The sequence below is a fragment of the Triturus cristatus genome, chromosome 4_1, assembly GCF_964204655.1.
Source record: "Triturus cristatus chromosome 4_1, aTriCri1.1, whole genome shotgun sequence".
NCBI classification, from domain to species: Eukaryota; Metazoa; Chordata; class Amphibia; order Caudata; family Salamandridae; genus Triturus; species Triturus cristatus.
In genome coordinates, this window is record NC_140585.1 from 545,871,614 (window position 1) to 545,888,062 (window position 16,449).

General features: G+C 41.4%; 1 protein-coding gene across 1 annotated transcript in view; it reads right to left on the reverse strand.

Annotated features, from left to right (window-relative positions):
• LOC146855203 (glioma pathogenesis-related protein 1-like) overlaps positions 1–16,449 on the reverse strand; it is a 1,108,037-nt gene that overhangs the window by 792,031 nt on the left and 299,557 nt on the right. Inside the window, exon 2 of the mRNA XM_085651093.1 lies at positions 11,885–12,127. Coding sequence (XP_085507219.1) covers positions 11,885–12,127 — 243 coding nt within the window. The remainder of the gene's footprint in view (positions 1–11,884; positions 12,128–16,449) is intronic.

Consider the following 16,449-nt stretch of genomic DNA (forward strand, 5'->3'; position numbering starts at 1 on the left):
ACAGTAATGAACGTGTCAGTTGCTGTCGCCTCCAGATATGGACGCAGTGCTTGCCGCACTACTGTAACCTCCACTGCGCTGTCGAGCAGCGTTAGTGCCCATGTCAGGTTCCGAAGCTGCGTTCTCACTATCTGTGGCATACCTCGCTGTTAGCGCAGTAACCTTCTGGGACTAAGTCCTTCTGCAAACTAATGGTGAGGTGTTAGAAAAACACACTCCCACACCGGAAGGGTGGTGGTGTGTTCTCTCAGACACACTGTGGTAGCTTGGCTCGAGCGGGAAGGAAGGCACCGTGTTAAGCATACGTCACACCCTCACAATAACCATGCGTTCATCCGTTCCAAAAACGACACTACACCTTAAAAATTATACTGAAAATATATCTCTTTATCTTCTTTTCTCTTAGTTGCTGATTAAATAAATATTAATACAATCACAGTACACAAGGCTTTTCCTGTGGAAGGGTAAGTCAGATAAATAATACTTCAACGATTCAATAAATAAGGTAGATCATAAATAATCAAGGCATAAATATAAGTGCATTACATAAAAGGCAATTAAATATTATGGGGCAATAAATACTGCGAGACAATAAATACTGTGCGACAATAAATACTGTGAAACAATAAATACTGTGAGGCAATAAATAGGATGAATACAATAAATACAGTGCTCTTAATAAATAATAAAAGCCAACAGTGACACTTGAAAATCAGTTCACATTCCTGAGGTACTATGGGATGATTTGACCCAATCCCAGCTTGTAGAGTTTTGGATGACCTGCGGGGTGTACTACCTGGCTTGGACAAGGCTGAGGCCTAAACTGAGGTCGATCAAGGGGGAATCTAGAGATCTGGCTCTCCCACACTACACAACCCCTCTGTATTAGTCTCAGCTCACCCCTGGCACTATCAAGCTGGTTCCAGCACCTCTCTAGCCCTTAAGATGGTCTCTTAGGGCTCCACAGGGCCTTAGGCGCCCTCTATTCCACTTACTGCCCTTTTTATGAAGCTCCGATGCCGCTGGAGTCGTGTCGACGCCGTGAGGCGGCTCCGGTTCGATGTCGGCGGCCTCGGCGCAATGACAGTTCTTGACGACGCCAGTAGGCGGTTCCGGTTCGATGTCGGCGGCCTCGGCTCGATGTCGACCTCCGGTTCGATGACGTCGGGCAGTCTTGGCTCGATGTCGACTTCGGGCGGCTCCGGTTCGATGTCGGCGGCCTCGGCTCGATGTCGACCTCCGGTTCGATGACGTAGGGCAGTCTCGGCTCGATGTCGACTTCGGGCGGCTCCGGTTCGATGTCGGCGGCCTCGGCTCGATGTCGACCTCCGGTTCGATGACGTCGGGCAATCTTGGCTTGATGTCGACTGCGGGCGGCTCCGGAGTGCGACCTCCACTCCCGACCTCCGGCACGCTTCACCTCGGTCTCCGGCGACTCCGGAGGGCGGACTTCACTCCCCCGTCGACGCCGCACACTCGACCTCGGGTGTCTTCCTCCTCGACCTCTGGTACTCTCCACGACCTCCGTCGGCGCCCTCTCTCGACCTCTGGCGGCTCCTGGTACGACGTCTGCTTTCCAGTCAGCGCCGCTTCTCCACCTCGGGCTCCAGGTCTCCAGGCTTCTCGACGTCGGACTTCAAGAAGTTACCAGTAACCAGGTCAGGAACTTGCTGTTCTTTACTTTTAAGGCCTGTTCCTGCTGTCCAGGTCCTTAAGATGGTTTCTCTTGCTTTCTCCCACACAGGGCTCCAGGCTGGGCTCAAGGGTGGGTTTATGGACCCCACTCCAGGCACAAGTTTCCACCCCTGCTGCCTCACTCCTTCCTCCTTCAGGTTTCTGCTGCTCTCTCTTCACCAGTCAGGTGCCAACTGCCCACTCCAACTGTCAACTCTGACTTAGCTTCCCAACATTCTAAACCGCCTCCAACTGTCACAGGGTTCCAGAATGTTGCAGAAGGTTCTAGTAGGTTCCAGTGATGTCACAGGTGACAATGGGTGGACACCATTTTGTGTTTCAGGCCCTCAGACAGAAGTTCCAGGGGTAGATAAAATGGCTCCCTGAATCTGCATCAATACTAAAAAGTCTGGTGGTTCCCAAAAAGGAAAAATTCTAACAGGGTTTGAGGCAAAAGTGGGACAAAATAAATAATGATGAGGAGGGACCACCCAAAGGGCTGACAGGTCTAACATGAGGATACTGTGTTTCTCCACAGGGGTAGCATGCGGAAAAAATGCTTCCAGTTGGTCAAATTTCTCAGCAAGCCAATAAGGCAAATCATCCTTATTCTGGGGGCGCTTGCCCATTACCGAATTAACCATGACGGGACTAATAACAACCGTGGCTTGGCCAGTTGGTTGTCCCGCAACAGCAGGTGCCCCCACCTGCACGTTGCTTGAAACGTATTGCACCAAAGCCCTATATACTGTAATAAGGGCTGTATGGAGTACACGCAACTCATCCACCGCAACAGTCAGATAGCGGGGATGAGGCGTAAATCCGGCCAGCACCGGCCATATGGCCCCTGGAATTGACAAAGGGCCCATTCTAGCCAGTGTAACCGCATGGGGAAGGGCGCCATTAAACCAAATGCGATGCTGCCAGGGGAATCTCCTGCGTCCTATATGGCGTATATTTTGCTGGGACCCGTGTGTGAGTATAGGAGTGAAGCGTATTCATCCGCATTTACTGCCGGCAGTGTCACCCAAGTGTAAAACAACTCGTAGGGGTAAGACGCATCGGCACTCATCACAAAACTAACGGCCATCCCATCGTCCGGCACCCCATACTGCGTCAAATGATGCCTCAGAGGTGTTCGGCTATGCGCTGCAATATCGACTGTCACAAGGACACAGAGAAGAACAATGGATTTTACAGTAGCAGAGGGGTTCAGAATTATTAAAACCTTTTTAATTAACAAGCTTGAGGGAACCTATTGTACAAACAGGTAGGCTAAGACCGTCACTCCCGCTATCCGGAAACAAGAGTGAGGGTGTCGTGGACTAATATAAGCACTACTAAGGTGTTTCAAATCAAAAGACCAAACGTTAGGTGCGCCATGTTGGAGGTGATTCTGCTCATGCACAGAACTATGCGCAGGAAACCAGGACCTCAGTGAATTGTGGTGTACCAAAAACTCACCTCCGTACCCAGAACCCCAATCCGACTAGCATCAGTGTCCCATTCGTTATCCGTATTCTCTTGGAGGTCCCAATGTATAGACAACCCAGAACAAGCGACTTACAGTACTCTCAGGAATGGTGGGAATCAGAAATACCTGTTCGTTCTTATTCTCATATCAGTCTACAACAAGAGTAATTAGAGACACGGTAAAGTTCAAAAGGTTTATTTTATAAACTACGTGTCCTAAGATGCAGTACTTTGGCTAACATAAGCAGACAAATGATTAAGATTAAACCATCAGCATTGTTACAATACCATAGAAAATGAAAGGAGAAATCATGCCACAAATGACAGTGGAATACAACCACCTTCCCTTCGCTAATAAGCTAGTATTATTATACTAATAGAAGGTCTCTAGGTTTGAATGGGGAACCCCATACCGTAAAGATCAGCTTAGGTGAATCACATCACAGGATCAGCTTTGCTCTGCACCTGGAAAAGGTCTTCTCCAGAATGTGTGTCTAATGCATGCAAACTGCAATATTAAAGGCTCTCGACTTTCAGGTATTTGCAGCTGTGTGCGTGTTATAGCTAGAGAGTGGGCTGGTCAACCTGAACTCAAAACCATACATTGTTTGGTGGCTCAGACTGTTATTGCACACAATGTTCAGCCCAAGGTCGCAGTGCACGTCTAGGGATGTGAACAACAGACAGATCTCATGTGAAGAAAAGGCAAGCAAGCAGTTTTCAAATAATAACATGTCTCTGCAGTGTCGTGTGCAAAAGCAGCAAAAAGTGGCAAGATGGTGTTTCTAACATCTAACGCGCTTATGCTAATATAGCGATGTATGTATCTAAATCGCTGCCTTCACTACAACATGTAACCAGGCTATCCATGCGTTTATGAAGGAATGCGGAAGTGCTCAGTGTGCATGCTTTCAATTAGATGACAGGTGAAAATGGCCATTAACACGGAAAATGGTAGTGCCATATTGAAGGGGAGAAGGACGAGTAACAGGATAGGGAAGGAGTATGTAAAGAGACAGTTCAAAAGATACAGTGTTGATTTCAAGCTTAAAAAATTATTGTGTCCCATATGACAATAAGCTCAAAGTACTAGAGTCGAATTCTGTGTGGGAAAATACTTCAAAGCTACGTAAAAGGGAGCAATCAATTACATATGAATTACATACAAGGTTCATGAAACAAAATAGATAACGGTCTGCACATAATCAGTAAGTTGAGATCCGAGGTGATGGTAACAATTCACAGTTTACAATAAGGGCTGTCTCCATATATCGATACCTAATCATGCCCCGGGCGCACTGGTCAGGATCAATGGAGGAGAAATCATGTAAAAATAGAAAAGTAAGTCAGAGACAGTGAGGGAAAAGATGAAGACTTGTGAAAAGTAACTGAAATGAGAGCAACAGTACAGGCACAGAGATCATAAGGAGCCAGAAAATTACAAGGTTTAGAGATCATGGAATTCACAGATGTAAATAAGGGCTGTCTTTTGTGCATAAAAATATACTTAAACAATAGCTAATCATGTCCAGGCGCACTATCAAATGGAAGATAAAACATGGATGTGAGCGGAAGAGTCAGCCAGAAACAAGGGGGGGATTTTTTTTTGGTTTAGCTAAAATTGAAGAGTTGTTAAGGGTACCTGTAGTGAGAGGTGCAATCCACGCACAGACAGTGTAAGGAAACCGATAATTCCAGAAATTGGAGAGAGCATGGAAAAATGTGCAAGACATTGGCAAAAAAAAAGGGGAACAGATAATCATGGCAGGTAATTAACAAGCATAGAATTTTAGATCAAGTTGGTCCAGTCCTCCATGTGTTTGGGGCCAATTTGCAGACTGTCGGTGTGAAGGATCCGCTTCAATTCCTCTTTGTTGAGGATCATGCTGATGTCTGTGCTCTGCGGTGGTGGTTGAATCACGTTAATTACTGCCACTTCAGATCTTCCTCCGTGTGTTGCTGGTCCATGAAGTGTTCAACTAATGGAGCATTGAGTGTTTGACATCTCAGTCGACTGCGATGTTGGCAGATACGAATTCTAATCTTTTACAATGTCTGACTTATGTAGATGCTGTTACACGTGCATAAGGTAGCAAATACTGCATTGTTTGTATTGCAGTTGGAAAAGTGATTTAATCTCACATCAAAGGTGAATTTCTTACTTTCAATAGTTAAATGACAGACACTATAGCATCCACATTTGAAATGGCCTAACATATGGGACAGACCCCACATTTCAGTTAGAGATTGTGAAGTTGTTTTGGTGGGTAAGGCTGCTCTGACCAGGTGATCTTTAATGTGTCTGTTTTTTCGTTCCAGTGTCATATCACCTGCATTCAAGACTGCGGTAGTGATGCATACCAAACGATTACTGTCTGGTTTGGATTTAGGGCTTAAAAGTACCTCATGAGGCCAGGACCATGCGCATTTGAGTGACCTTTTGATAAGCTTGCGGGGATAGTCCCTGTTGATGAGTTTTTTAGACAGGATGCTTGCTTCATAAAAGTAGTCTTGTTTTAAAAAACTATTTCTTCTTATGCATAAAAATTGAGAAGGAGGACAAGGAGTCTCTCACCACACATGGATGGTGACTGTTGTAAGCCAGTAAGGTGTTTTTAAAATTGTATTTTTTAGAGTTTTATATAGCACGAACTAGACCCGAAGATATCGGATATCAGAGCGCTTTACATAGCACCAGTTTCGTTACATGAGGACACATTCATTTTTTTTTTGTTAGGCATGGGGAAATTAAGTGATTTGCCTAGAATCAATGGATGTTGAGCGTCGTTGCTGAGACTCGAACCCAGTTCCCCAGCTTCAACGGCGACCGCTCTATCCATAAGGCTACAGCCTCTCCCCTTCTCTCAGTGGTTTTGCAGAGCAGTGTGGTGTATAACTTATCCTCATAAGGAATGATCATAAGGTCAAGAAAAGCTATCTGTTTTCGGCTATGTGTAAGTGTAGATTTCAAGCCATTGCAATAAGCATTCAGCCACTCATTGAACATGATCAAACCAGTTTCAGGGCATTGCCAAATCAAGATAATATTGATGATATAGCTCTTCCATTCTACTATATTGGAAGTTAATGGATTAGTTTCAGATAAAATCCTGCTTATTTCTAGCCAGTCCATATACCCTTAATTTGTTGGTAAAATTTACCATCAAATGAATAGAAATTTCGGGTCAGACAAATCTTGATTCAACACATAGGAAAAACAAGTTCTATAACTTATTCTCTGTCATAGTTATAATAAATCTACCTTTGGCAAGTTTTCTGATTTATTTTAAATATTACTTAGACACGTTGAATTATTATTTTAGTCTACTCCTGTCAATAGTAAGACTTTATTAATGTTAAATGAAGCATGTTAGCCTATGGAGCTGATGAACAACAATGGGGAAAATCGAAATTGACAGTTTTCTCGACACGCCATATAAAACATCTTTCTTAATGTACCCGTTTATTTTGAACATGGCACACTACTTTGGGGGCACCTAAGTTACACCTTAGGGGTAACTTATATGTACAAAACAAGGTCTTTTAAGACTTTGGAAGTACCTTTAATTCCAAAGTCGAGTCTGGACATAGTTTTATATTAAAAGCAACATGCAAGGCAGGGCTGGCTTTTAAAAGGAGAGCAGGCACCACAGCGGTGCACGCTTAAGTGCATTAAATCCACTGGGCCTCTAAACCTACATGCCCTGCAATATACTAGGGGCTTACAAGTAGGTTGTTATACCCATTGTAATTACACCTAATAACCATGTACCTTTTAAACAGAGCACTGGCCCTGGTTAGCAGGGCCCAGTGCACAATCAAGTAAGTAACCACCAGTATCAGTCAAAAGATTTGGGTGATCGGGGACAAAAGGATGTCTTTCTCACAACAATGGATTGGAATGTGGCCTGAGTGGTACCAGTTGATGAGATTAATTTGAGCATTGTATCCATCACAGTTTTGTATACTTGTTTTGTCACCCTAAGTGGAACAGGTATGCCCAGACATGTGTCCCATGCACACTGTGTCACTGGAACCAAGCTGTACGCAGCTGTTGAGCCCATAAGTAGGGCAAAACCAGTCCTGGGTTGGTTGTGTTCTGGTTCTGGGAGGACCTAGCTTGGCAGTTCAGGCTGGACTCTTCCTACAGCAGGAGGGTCAAGACTGATTTGCATATACTTGGGTCCAAACTGATGTGGGATGGTGTGCAGAATAACAATGTATTGGGATACGACCCAAGTGATTACCAGCGGCTCAGATCAATTCAAGAATTCCCTCCATCACTGTTTTGTATATTTATTGCAAATATTAGAAGGCAATGAATGGAAAGTTGCCTTCTGCATCCTATTTGGGCACCTTAAATATTGTGTAATGCCACTTGTGTTGTGCAATGATACAACAATTTTTTCAGTGCTTTGTGGATTCCACCATTTTGACATTCTGAATCAGTTATTATTCTTCTGAATTTACAGTGCTTGAGAAATCTTTAATGTAAAAAAGCCTGTCAAGCTAGATGAGCATTACTCTGTGCTTGATTTTAATATCATGTACATGCATAGTTATCTAAATGTGTTAGTCTATCTAGTTGCTGTCCTGAGTCATCACTTACATAAGACCTGCCTATCCTTTCTTCTCAGGGAGTGGTTGGAATTATTCAATTCTTTTTAGACAAGATCAAGGTGGCTAAAGAATAGATGGATGTCAGATAATTGGAAGAACGTTGTAAAAAGGCTCCTATATCTGGCCAAAATGAACCTGCATTTTACCGAGCAAGCAATGAACTACTCTGGATTTAGTTCTTCGATCTGTTTGGTGGCCAACATTTAATTCTTATGTTCAAAAATATGTCCTTGCTTATCCCATTTATGTGTTCATTTGAATATTCTAAACCACTTGGATATTTACAACTATTAGCAGTGCCTCCAGAAACTTGGCATACAAGCCCTACAGATTTTTTAAGAGATCTTCCATCCTCAGAAAGCTCTTCTAAGTTTACCGTGGACACCTTTTCAAAAATGCCTCTAATCATAATAGCTGAAATGGCCAAATGCCCATGTTTTGACTGATATTTTTTGACTTAATGGATTGCCTCACACAATTATATCTGACAGAGGTACTCAATATGTTTCTTATTTTTGGAAAACTTTGTGCAAGGCATTGGTTACAATCACCAGTCGAATGGGCAAACAGAAACCAATTAAAAGTTTGGAACAATACATGGCTAATCTGACAAGTAAAAGTGTAAAGAAAAGATGGAAAACATGCACTCTTTAAGTAGCCAGAAAATTCCATATTTCAGCATGCCTTGTACTGACAGTTGCCTAACAGCCTCATTTGCTTTTCGAGAGCTTAGGTCAATATTGAATTAACAAAAGAACTTCTTGTTGATTGTCCAGGACTTCAATAAAAATCCTTATGATGTATAACTAGGATTACAATTAAGTAACTTTTTCTTCTGCACCATACGTTCTTCATTGATAGTCATAAATGTAGAATTGAACACAAAACTTAACCCCCAAACAATCCACAGTTTTTGGGACTCAAACGGCATGACTTCAGAGGGAAAAAACACTTTTTTAAATATAAGCCAAAGGCTACACACACAAGATTTTTAAAGCCAGCTTGACTGACTATTGTATTCATACTAGAATCTAAATCCAGACAATAATGTTTAGTTAAAGTGTGTACTGATTTCCATGGAGCAGTATGAAGCAGCAGTTGTTGTTTTCCTCCTTCTTGAATGAGCTCTGGATTTGCCAAGTAAAGGCTGGGTGGTCAATTGGCAACAAAGTGAAATGGAAGAAACCATTCTTCTGGAGATTGATTGTTGATTAGGGCAATACCCATACAAAGTGGCTCATACCTAAGAAAACGATGGTTGGATTTCCTCAACTCATTTGTTCTATCTAGGTTAAAGTTCAGACCTCGACATACATCAGAAGAATGTAGAGATTTCTGTACCGGAGAGAACGGATTACTGAAGAAAACAGGCAAAGGGAATGAATGATTAATAGGAAAATCCGGAACCATATTAGGCAAGAAGGATGTGTTCTGTTTACTACTCTACTGCAAGGAAAATAGATGAAACAGCCTATGGATCACTTATTTTTTGGGATGATGTATTGATAAAAAAAACACAGTTTTCGATGAAAGATGCTGCAATGATTCCTTGTTGGTAAGTTTGAATGGAGGCAGCATTAATTTAGATAGGATCAAATTGAGCTCCCATGGAAGAGAAGCCAACCATCAAACAGGGTCTGTTTTCTTTAACTCTTTCAAAAACCCTTTGATGACAGCAATCATGAAGGAAGATAGTTGCTTTGTTTAGAACTTCTAAACATTGATCTAAGCGCCTAGTCAGTAAAGTTGACACTGTTGTGCTTTCTTAGCTGATTGAGGTTTTATCAACCCATTGCTGTGATATGGAGAAATATCTTCTGTATTTAAAAGAAGGCTGTCCCACTGGCTGGCATTTGGAAAAGGTCTGAGGTACTGATTTGAGACCATAAGAGAAGAACCATCTATTGCTAGTGTGTGTTTCCTACTTTGAATCATAATAATTTTGTGTGCTGTCTTGCTACCAGTATGTCGAAGTATTCATCTTGGAGATCCACTCTACACAACCAATGTTCCTTTATGAGCTGCAGAGAAATTTGATAGAGGGCTAATATTCTAAATGTCTCTTTCCTGAGCCATTTGTTGGCAAGATCTAAGATTGATCTGAATTTTTGCTTGGGGTCTTTCTTGTGAACTGAAAAATATCTCAAATAGATGCCTTTCTCTTCTTTGAAAGGGAGGAACAGGCTCTGTTGCTTGCTTCTGTAATAATGTTGCAGCTTCTTTCCTTAGCAACTGCAGCTAGTGTTTTGGTTCAGGCTTCAGAGGAATGGACGATGGTGTAGACCTGAACTGAAATGTGAAGCCATTTTGAGGGTATTTAATACCCACTTGTCACTGTTATTGGCCTGCTCTTCTCTGAGGCTTTGAGGAACTGCTACCCACTGGAGTGTCACACAAAGGAGCAGTGAGGCAGTTATTGCCTGGTGTGCGACAGAAGTTTATCAGATGACTAAAATTGATACTGCTGCTGTCCTGTGATCGCAGATGATCATCTGTGTAAAAATTTAAACCTGGAGTGTGCACTGATGGAAGATCATGAGTCTCAGAATGTTGAGGAATCCTATACAGAATAGGTATCTTACTGATAGAAGACATCGAAATATGATATAGACTATCAGGGGTTTAGATCGAAGAATCTGAGGCTGCATTGGCTCTTGGTGAGAATCTTCAGCAGGAATAATCATCAAAAGAGGTATTGAGGGCAAAGAAAACATCACTTGAAGATGGTGACAAGGCAATACAACCAGTGAGTCTGCTGTTGGTATCAAACATCTCAATGACGATCTTCTTGACATCAAGTGCTGTGACTTTGAATGATGAACAGTCGAGGTTGAACATTATACAAATCTCTGAATGCTGATTGCTATGATGTTGAATGCTTCGACATGCTTTGAAGGTGAACACTAGTGCCTCTATGTTGATGACGCTAGAGTTTTCCTTGATGCAGAGGGCTTTGTTTGCTTTGGTATCAACATTTATACTACACTGGAGGCTGTCCTTGACGGTTAACACGACAGGATAGTGGCGTGCTTTAATGTCAAACTCAGTGTCAGCTAGGAATCCTAGAAAGGGTCTGAGTGACGTTGATGTTTGTCACTTCTCTCTAGATTGCCAGGTGGAGTTCTTTGGAAAAGAGTTCTCTGTCGCTGTGGAAGTAGAAACCTCTGCAATAATGTTTCTGTCTCCTCAGCCTTGAGGTCTACTAATTTACCATTGGGAAATTCCTTCCCGCTCTTTCTGAGCTCTCTTTCTCATTTTCTTGTCTGTGTTCACACTTCTTCACTGAATGTGAGCGGGGTAAACAAACCACACATACAGCATGTGGATCTAAGGCTACTTCCTGCTAACACAGGTCGGGCATTTTAGAAATTGTGAAGATATCGTCAAAGAATTTGCCTTCAGAAGATAAAAAAAAATGTAAATGCTTCAGACAAGTAACAAATATCAAATCAAATAAAGACTTTTGAGAGTCTCAGCCAGCCAAATAGGATGGCAAAAACAATTAAGTGTTCTAATATCCTCTCAGCATGAGCCAGAAAAAAGAACTTAGGCTGTAATGCAACTGACAGTGTACTATTTTCTTAATGAGACTGTGCATGTTTTTCAGCTTCTCTTTATATTCTGGCTAGCAGAATAGTTTTTCTTTAACCTTGTAATATTAGGGCTCCTTGGTGCAGCAGTATGAAGATATGGTGCTGCAGTGCTTTATTATGCGTAAACCTGTGAATGTAAGAAAAATAGCTGGTATAGACCTAGTTGTACCTACATTTACAAATGCCAGATCTCCCATCTGCTAAATATGTACATCCTATTGTATGGATTTGCATTGTTTTGGGGGTACACATACGCAGGCGGGCATAATCTACGTTCATGACTATCAATGAAGATTCCTACAATGCAGAATAAATTTTTAGAAATCATAAAATATTAATTTGAACATTTACTTCAAATTCCTTCCAATGGTAGGTGTTCAGACATTTTCCAACATGACACATATTAACACAAACTGTGAGCAACCTATTTAATAAAGGAAAATATCATTTTTAGATAAACAAAATGTTCTAAACTATTAAAATATTCCACTATTAACAGTCAATAGAATAGAAAAAATACATACCTGTGTATAATGGCCACAGACGCTAGAACATTTGCGTGTTTCATAATCGTAACTAGCGACCTCAAGGTCAACCCAGGATTTAGTTGGCAATATTGGTACACCTTTACTCGCCAGCCAGATATTTTCACCCAGTTTGGGAAATTTTGTATGAGTGGCTCCCTCTTGTTTAATTTTTGGATTGTGTTTATAAATACATTGGTCTGCATATCCTTGGGCAATTACTGATAGTTCATCATCCCAGCTCTGCAAAGTTTACAAGATGAAACAATATTTTATGCTATTTCATTTTAATGTCCTGAATCAAACATAAGACTAATATATGATAAAAGCTACTTGGTGAACGAATTTTGACAGCTTTGCTTGGTACATTTTAAAAATACTGACACAGATTATTCAATATTATTCTGTCCATCATGACAAAACATAAAAATAAAACTTACCTGTACCAACACATCTCAAACAAGGGCATATTCAAAATGGTCTTAAGCTACAAAACTGGTATGAAAGCAAATAAGCCATCGGCAAAACAGACCATAGCAAAACTGTAATTTGTTAGTATTGTGTATTTAGCAATCTAGCAGATAGGTACAGACAAAGTAGGGTTTTTAACGGGTGGCAATGGCACAAGTACAGAGCATATCCAGTAGAGATAACAGGAGACCACAAAATCAGGGGAGGCATGCCTGTAGTCCAGAAAGACGCTATCTAAAAAACTTATAGCTAACAGCCTGCTAAGGAAAAAATGTGATTTAAAAAAAAAACACACAAACATCTCAGACTCAGTTCTGCATTAGAAGAGACATTTGGAAAGAGAGAGAGAAGGTGTGATGTCCTCCTGATTTACGAAACACTGACGAGCCATGGAAAGGAACAGAATACAAAGAACAAGAAATGTTTGACAGACTGGTTACTCTGTCATGAATGTGATGGATATTCCCATCACCTTATTAAAAGTGCATTAAATTCTCTGACATTTGTGATAAGGCAGATGCGACAGAGATGTTTTAAGGCATGGGCAGAGTGGCTCTGGCCCAGGGCCCCAGCCTTTCAGGGGGCCCCCTAATAGAGCTGGCTCTGTTCTGCAGAGTCTTGCCCTGATAACCTTGAATAATTCTTAAACAGATTGTTTTAAATACGGATATGCTTTCAATTCTTTTTAATATGGGTGATGTGTGAGTGCCTATTACAGACATTTTGCACAGAAATGTGTTTATGTTTCATGCAATATCCATAAAAAACGTTTCTTTTAGATAAAAACAGGACCCTACGTTTCAGACTTGAGAGGGTGTCACAGAGATTATTTGCAGTAATGTTAGTGTGCTGCTGCTGTGTTACAATGTTGAAAACATACATCACTATCCCTGAATATTAGATGTAAACACATTGAGAATTTGGAAGATCGTGCCTGTGAACTGTCAGTGACCTCGTCAAAGAGGGCATGAAAGAGCTGAAACTTGATTATAAATTAAAAGCTGATCTGAACACGTTTGACCCAAGGCCCCCACACACAAAGGTATCTCATCAAGATCAAGCTCACAATTGCAGGACACAGTGGTCAAAGCCACACAACAGTCCCCCATCCAAGGAAGGCATGACATTGCATGAAACACAAGCACCGTAAGACCTAGTAACCAGATCTTTCATAGAAGAACTTTTTAAGGGTGAATTAGATACAAGGTCTCAGGTAGGACAAGATGGAGTTGGGAAAGTAAGTTGCAGCCCTGGAGTATTACGGCGATAAAAGGGAAGAGGAGATAGAAACCCTCTCACATGAGTACTTATGCTGAGAGATCAAACAGTGGACCTGAAAACACACTTGGAAGACCTGGAAAAAGGTAAAAAATGCAGAACATACATCAGGTATTGGACTGCAGAGCTGAGTGCCATTGAATCATATGCAAATAGACTTTTTAAACACTTCCTGCCAGGGCTAAATGAAGAAGGCAGTACTGGATTGCACTCATTGCACAAGAGGAGGATGAAGAAACAGACATATGGGCCAGCATGAACTACTTAAGACAGAAAAGAAAAATTATTGTTGACAGCTAGAAACCTTGTATGATTACATTTTTGGAAAGTAATATTGCCATCTTCCAAGAGTTTTTTTCAGTCTGCAATGATTTTTGCATAGTTACAGACTTTCTGAGAAACAAAGACACTAAATGACGATGGGCCACCCATTTAGATTGGTACAGGACATTGTCAAACTTGGATGTCCGACATAAACTTACAGAAGCTTGCAAGGTTTTAGGCCTCAGTGAAACTTTCAATGGAAAGCAGAACCCCGTTGAGCTTTCACCCCTGAGTAGTACTATGTGTTGAGACCCCATAAGAGAAGGAACCGAGACAGTAAGCAGAGAAAGGGAGGGTGATCCTGACTCACCAACTCAGTTTATCTAATCGGGTGTCACAATCTGATGCTCATTTTGGTCAATTCTGATGTCGTCCTAAGTGGGGTGGTTGTTGAGTGGGGGGCGGGGGGTTTAGGTCCTTTAAACAACAAGAGACAAAATCAATGTCAAGCTCAAAATGCAAGTGTAGCATATGTATTGGTAAATGTATTGCTTGGAGCGTCAATGAGGTAACGTTCTATTGGGAGAATTAAGTGGAATCATGGGATGTAAGGTGTAGAATGGAATCTTTAGGGTGACTGTTGGGGAGATGCTGGGGGACTTCGGAGCAAGTTGGTTGTAAAGTTCTGTTATAGAAATAAAGTCTTGGAAGAACCTATCTCACTTGACATTTCTCCGTCCCCCTTACCTCCTGCTTTGTGATGAGCTACGAAGTGAACCAGGCAGCGTTCATCTTCTCCTTCTGGCGAGTGCTTTCCTGCTGGCATTAGTTTAATGGACATTTTTCCTCCAAGTTGAGGGATTGGAGGGGCTCAGTTGTTTTAAGTAAGCCGACCGCATATACTGAAGTGCGTTGTTTTCTGCTGTGACCCAGGGCCTAGAGAAATACGTGCTAAACAGGTGATGCACAATGCATGCATTGTTTGTGAGTGGCCATTTTAACTTTTGGGAATCATTTCAATCTGGATGCGCCCATTTTAGATAGCTGCTGGGGATGCATGGTTACGCTGCGATATTGACTCTTGGGGAAGCATACCAATTAGGCAGCGGCCATTTTAATTTGAGCAGGTCTTGAGAATGCAGCAATCTTACACTATTTTGAATTCTATAGTAATAGTTGGCCATCTTGGTTTGGGAACCCAAACAACAGCCATCGCAGCAACTGTACTCTATGCTGCAGTCAACATTTTGTCCTATCAGCTGCGGTCATCTTGGATTGGTGAATTTCATATCAGCAACCATGGTTTTTACGGGAAATGGAGTATACTGAAGGGGGTTTTATTTTTCAACTGGAAATAGTCTGATTTGAAATATTGTTCTCCTCATCCTAGTGTAAATTACATTTAAAATGTATCAGTTTCTTTATAATACACTCAAAATTGCAGCTCCTCCTGCTTTATTACAAATGGCAGATGAACCTCCAATGGAATGGGAGCTTTGGTATCCTATTTTGTTTTTAGTTTATGTGAATGTTTTGGAAGAGGAGGATTGCCCGGCACAGAGAAAGTTGGCAAGACTTAAACATTGCTCAGAGGGTATGGGAATAAAGTAGTTCCACAATCTACCCCTTTGGAAGTCGCTTTATGTGTATTAGCCAGGATTTTGTGAGTTTGAACCTATCACTTTTGACCGGGTTACACAAGACCAAATTATGATGAAACCAAAAAGCAAGATTCAAGAAAGGTCATGGCTTAGTGCTCAAACAACTTTACATGTCGTTATTGATATTGCTAAAGGTATAGAGCAATCTGAGAAATTTGTAAGTGAGATTAGAGGGCATTCCATCAAACCAAGTGACATAAGAAAGTGAGGTTAATGTTATCAGGAACAATTCCAATGTCAACAACAGGAAAGATTCTGACAACAGAGCATTTGAGAGGAAGACTAGTCCAGTGTGTTTCAGATGTGGACGTTCCTTCCACGTAGTAAATTTCAAAGGTTGTCCAGCAATAGATAATATTTATGTCTGAAATGTAAAAAAAATAAAAAGAAAGTGACACTTTGGAACAGTGTGTAATGCCAGTGTGTCCATAAGTCAGTTGTGTGACTAGTGAGGAATGTGGGGAAGATGTATAAAATATTCATTTAATTATTTACAGTCAATTGTTTGTGTGACTGTAGAAGACTTCCTAAATCTATTCTTAAAATGGATGGGAAGGAAATTAATGTAATGGTAGAGTCATGCTCATTGTATAGAATTATTGGGAAATCTGTGTTTTGCTAGTTATAGGAAAGAAGACAATTGTTATCCCCTGATGTTCAACCAGGTGGACACTCTGGACATAAAATTGATTTAGAAGGATTTTTTTGGGCTGATTTGGAGTTTAACTGGAGAGGAACAAGAGCAAAAATGTATGTGGCAAAAAAGGGGATTCTTTTGGTTTGGCCACATCAGCAGGAATTGGGGCTGAGTCTGGACCTGAATGCGTTTCCCCATGTGTATGTAGTAATGTTGGAGATGCACGGCTCTAATTTTGTAACTTACCTGAAGTT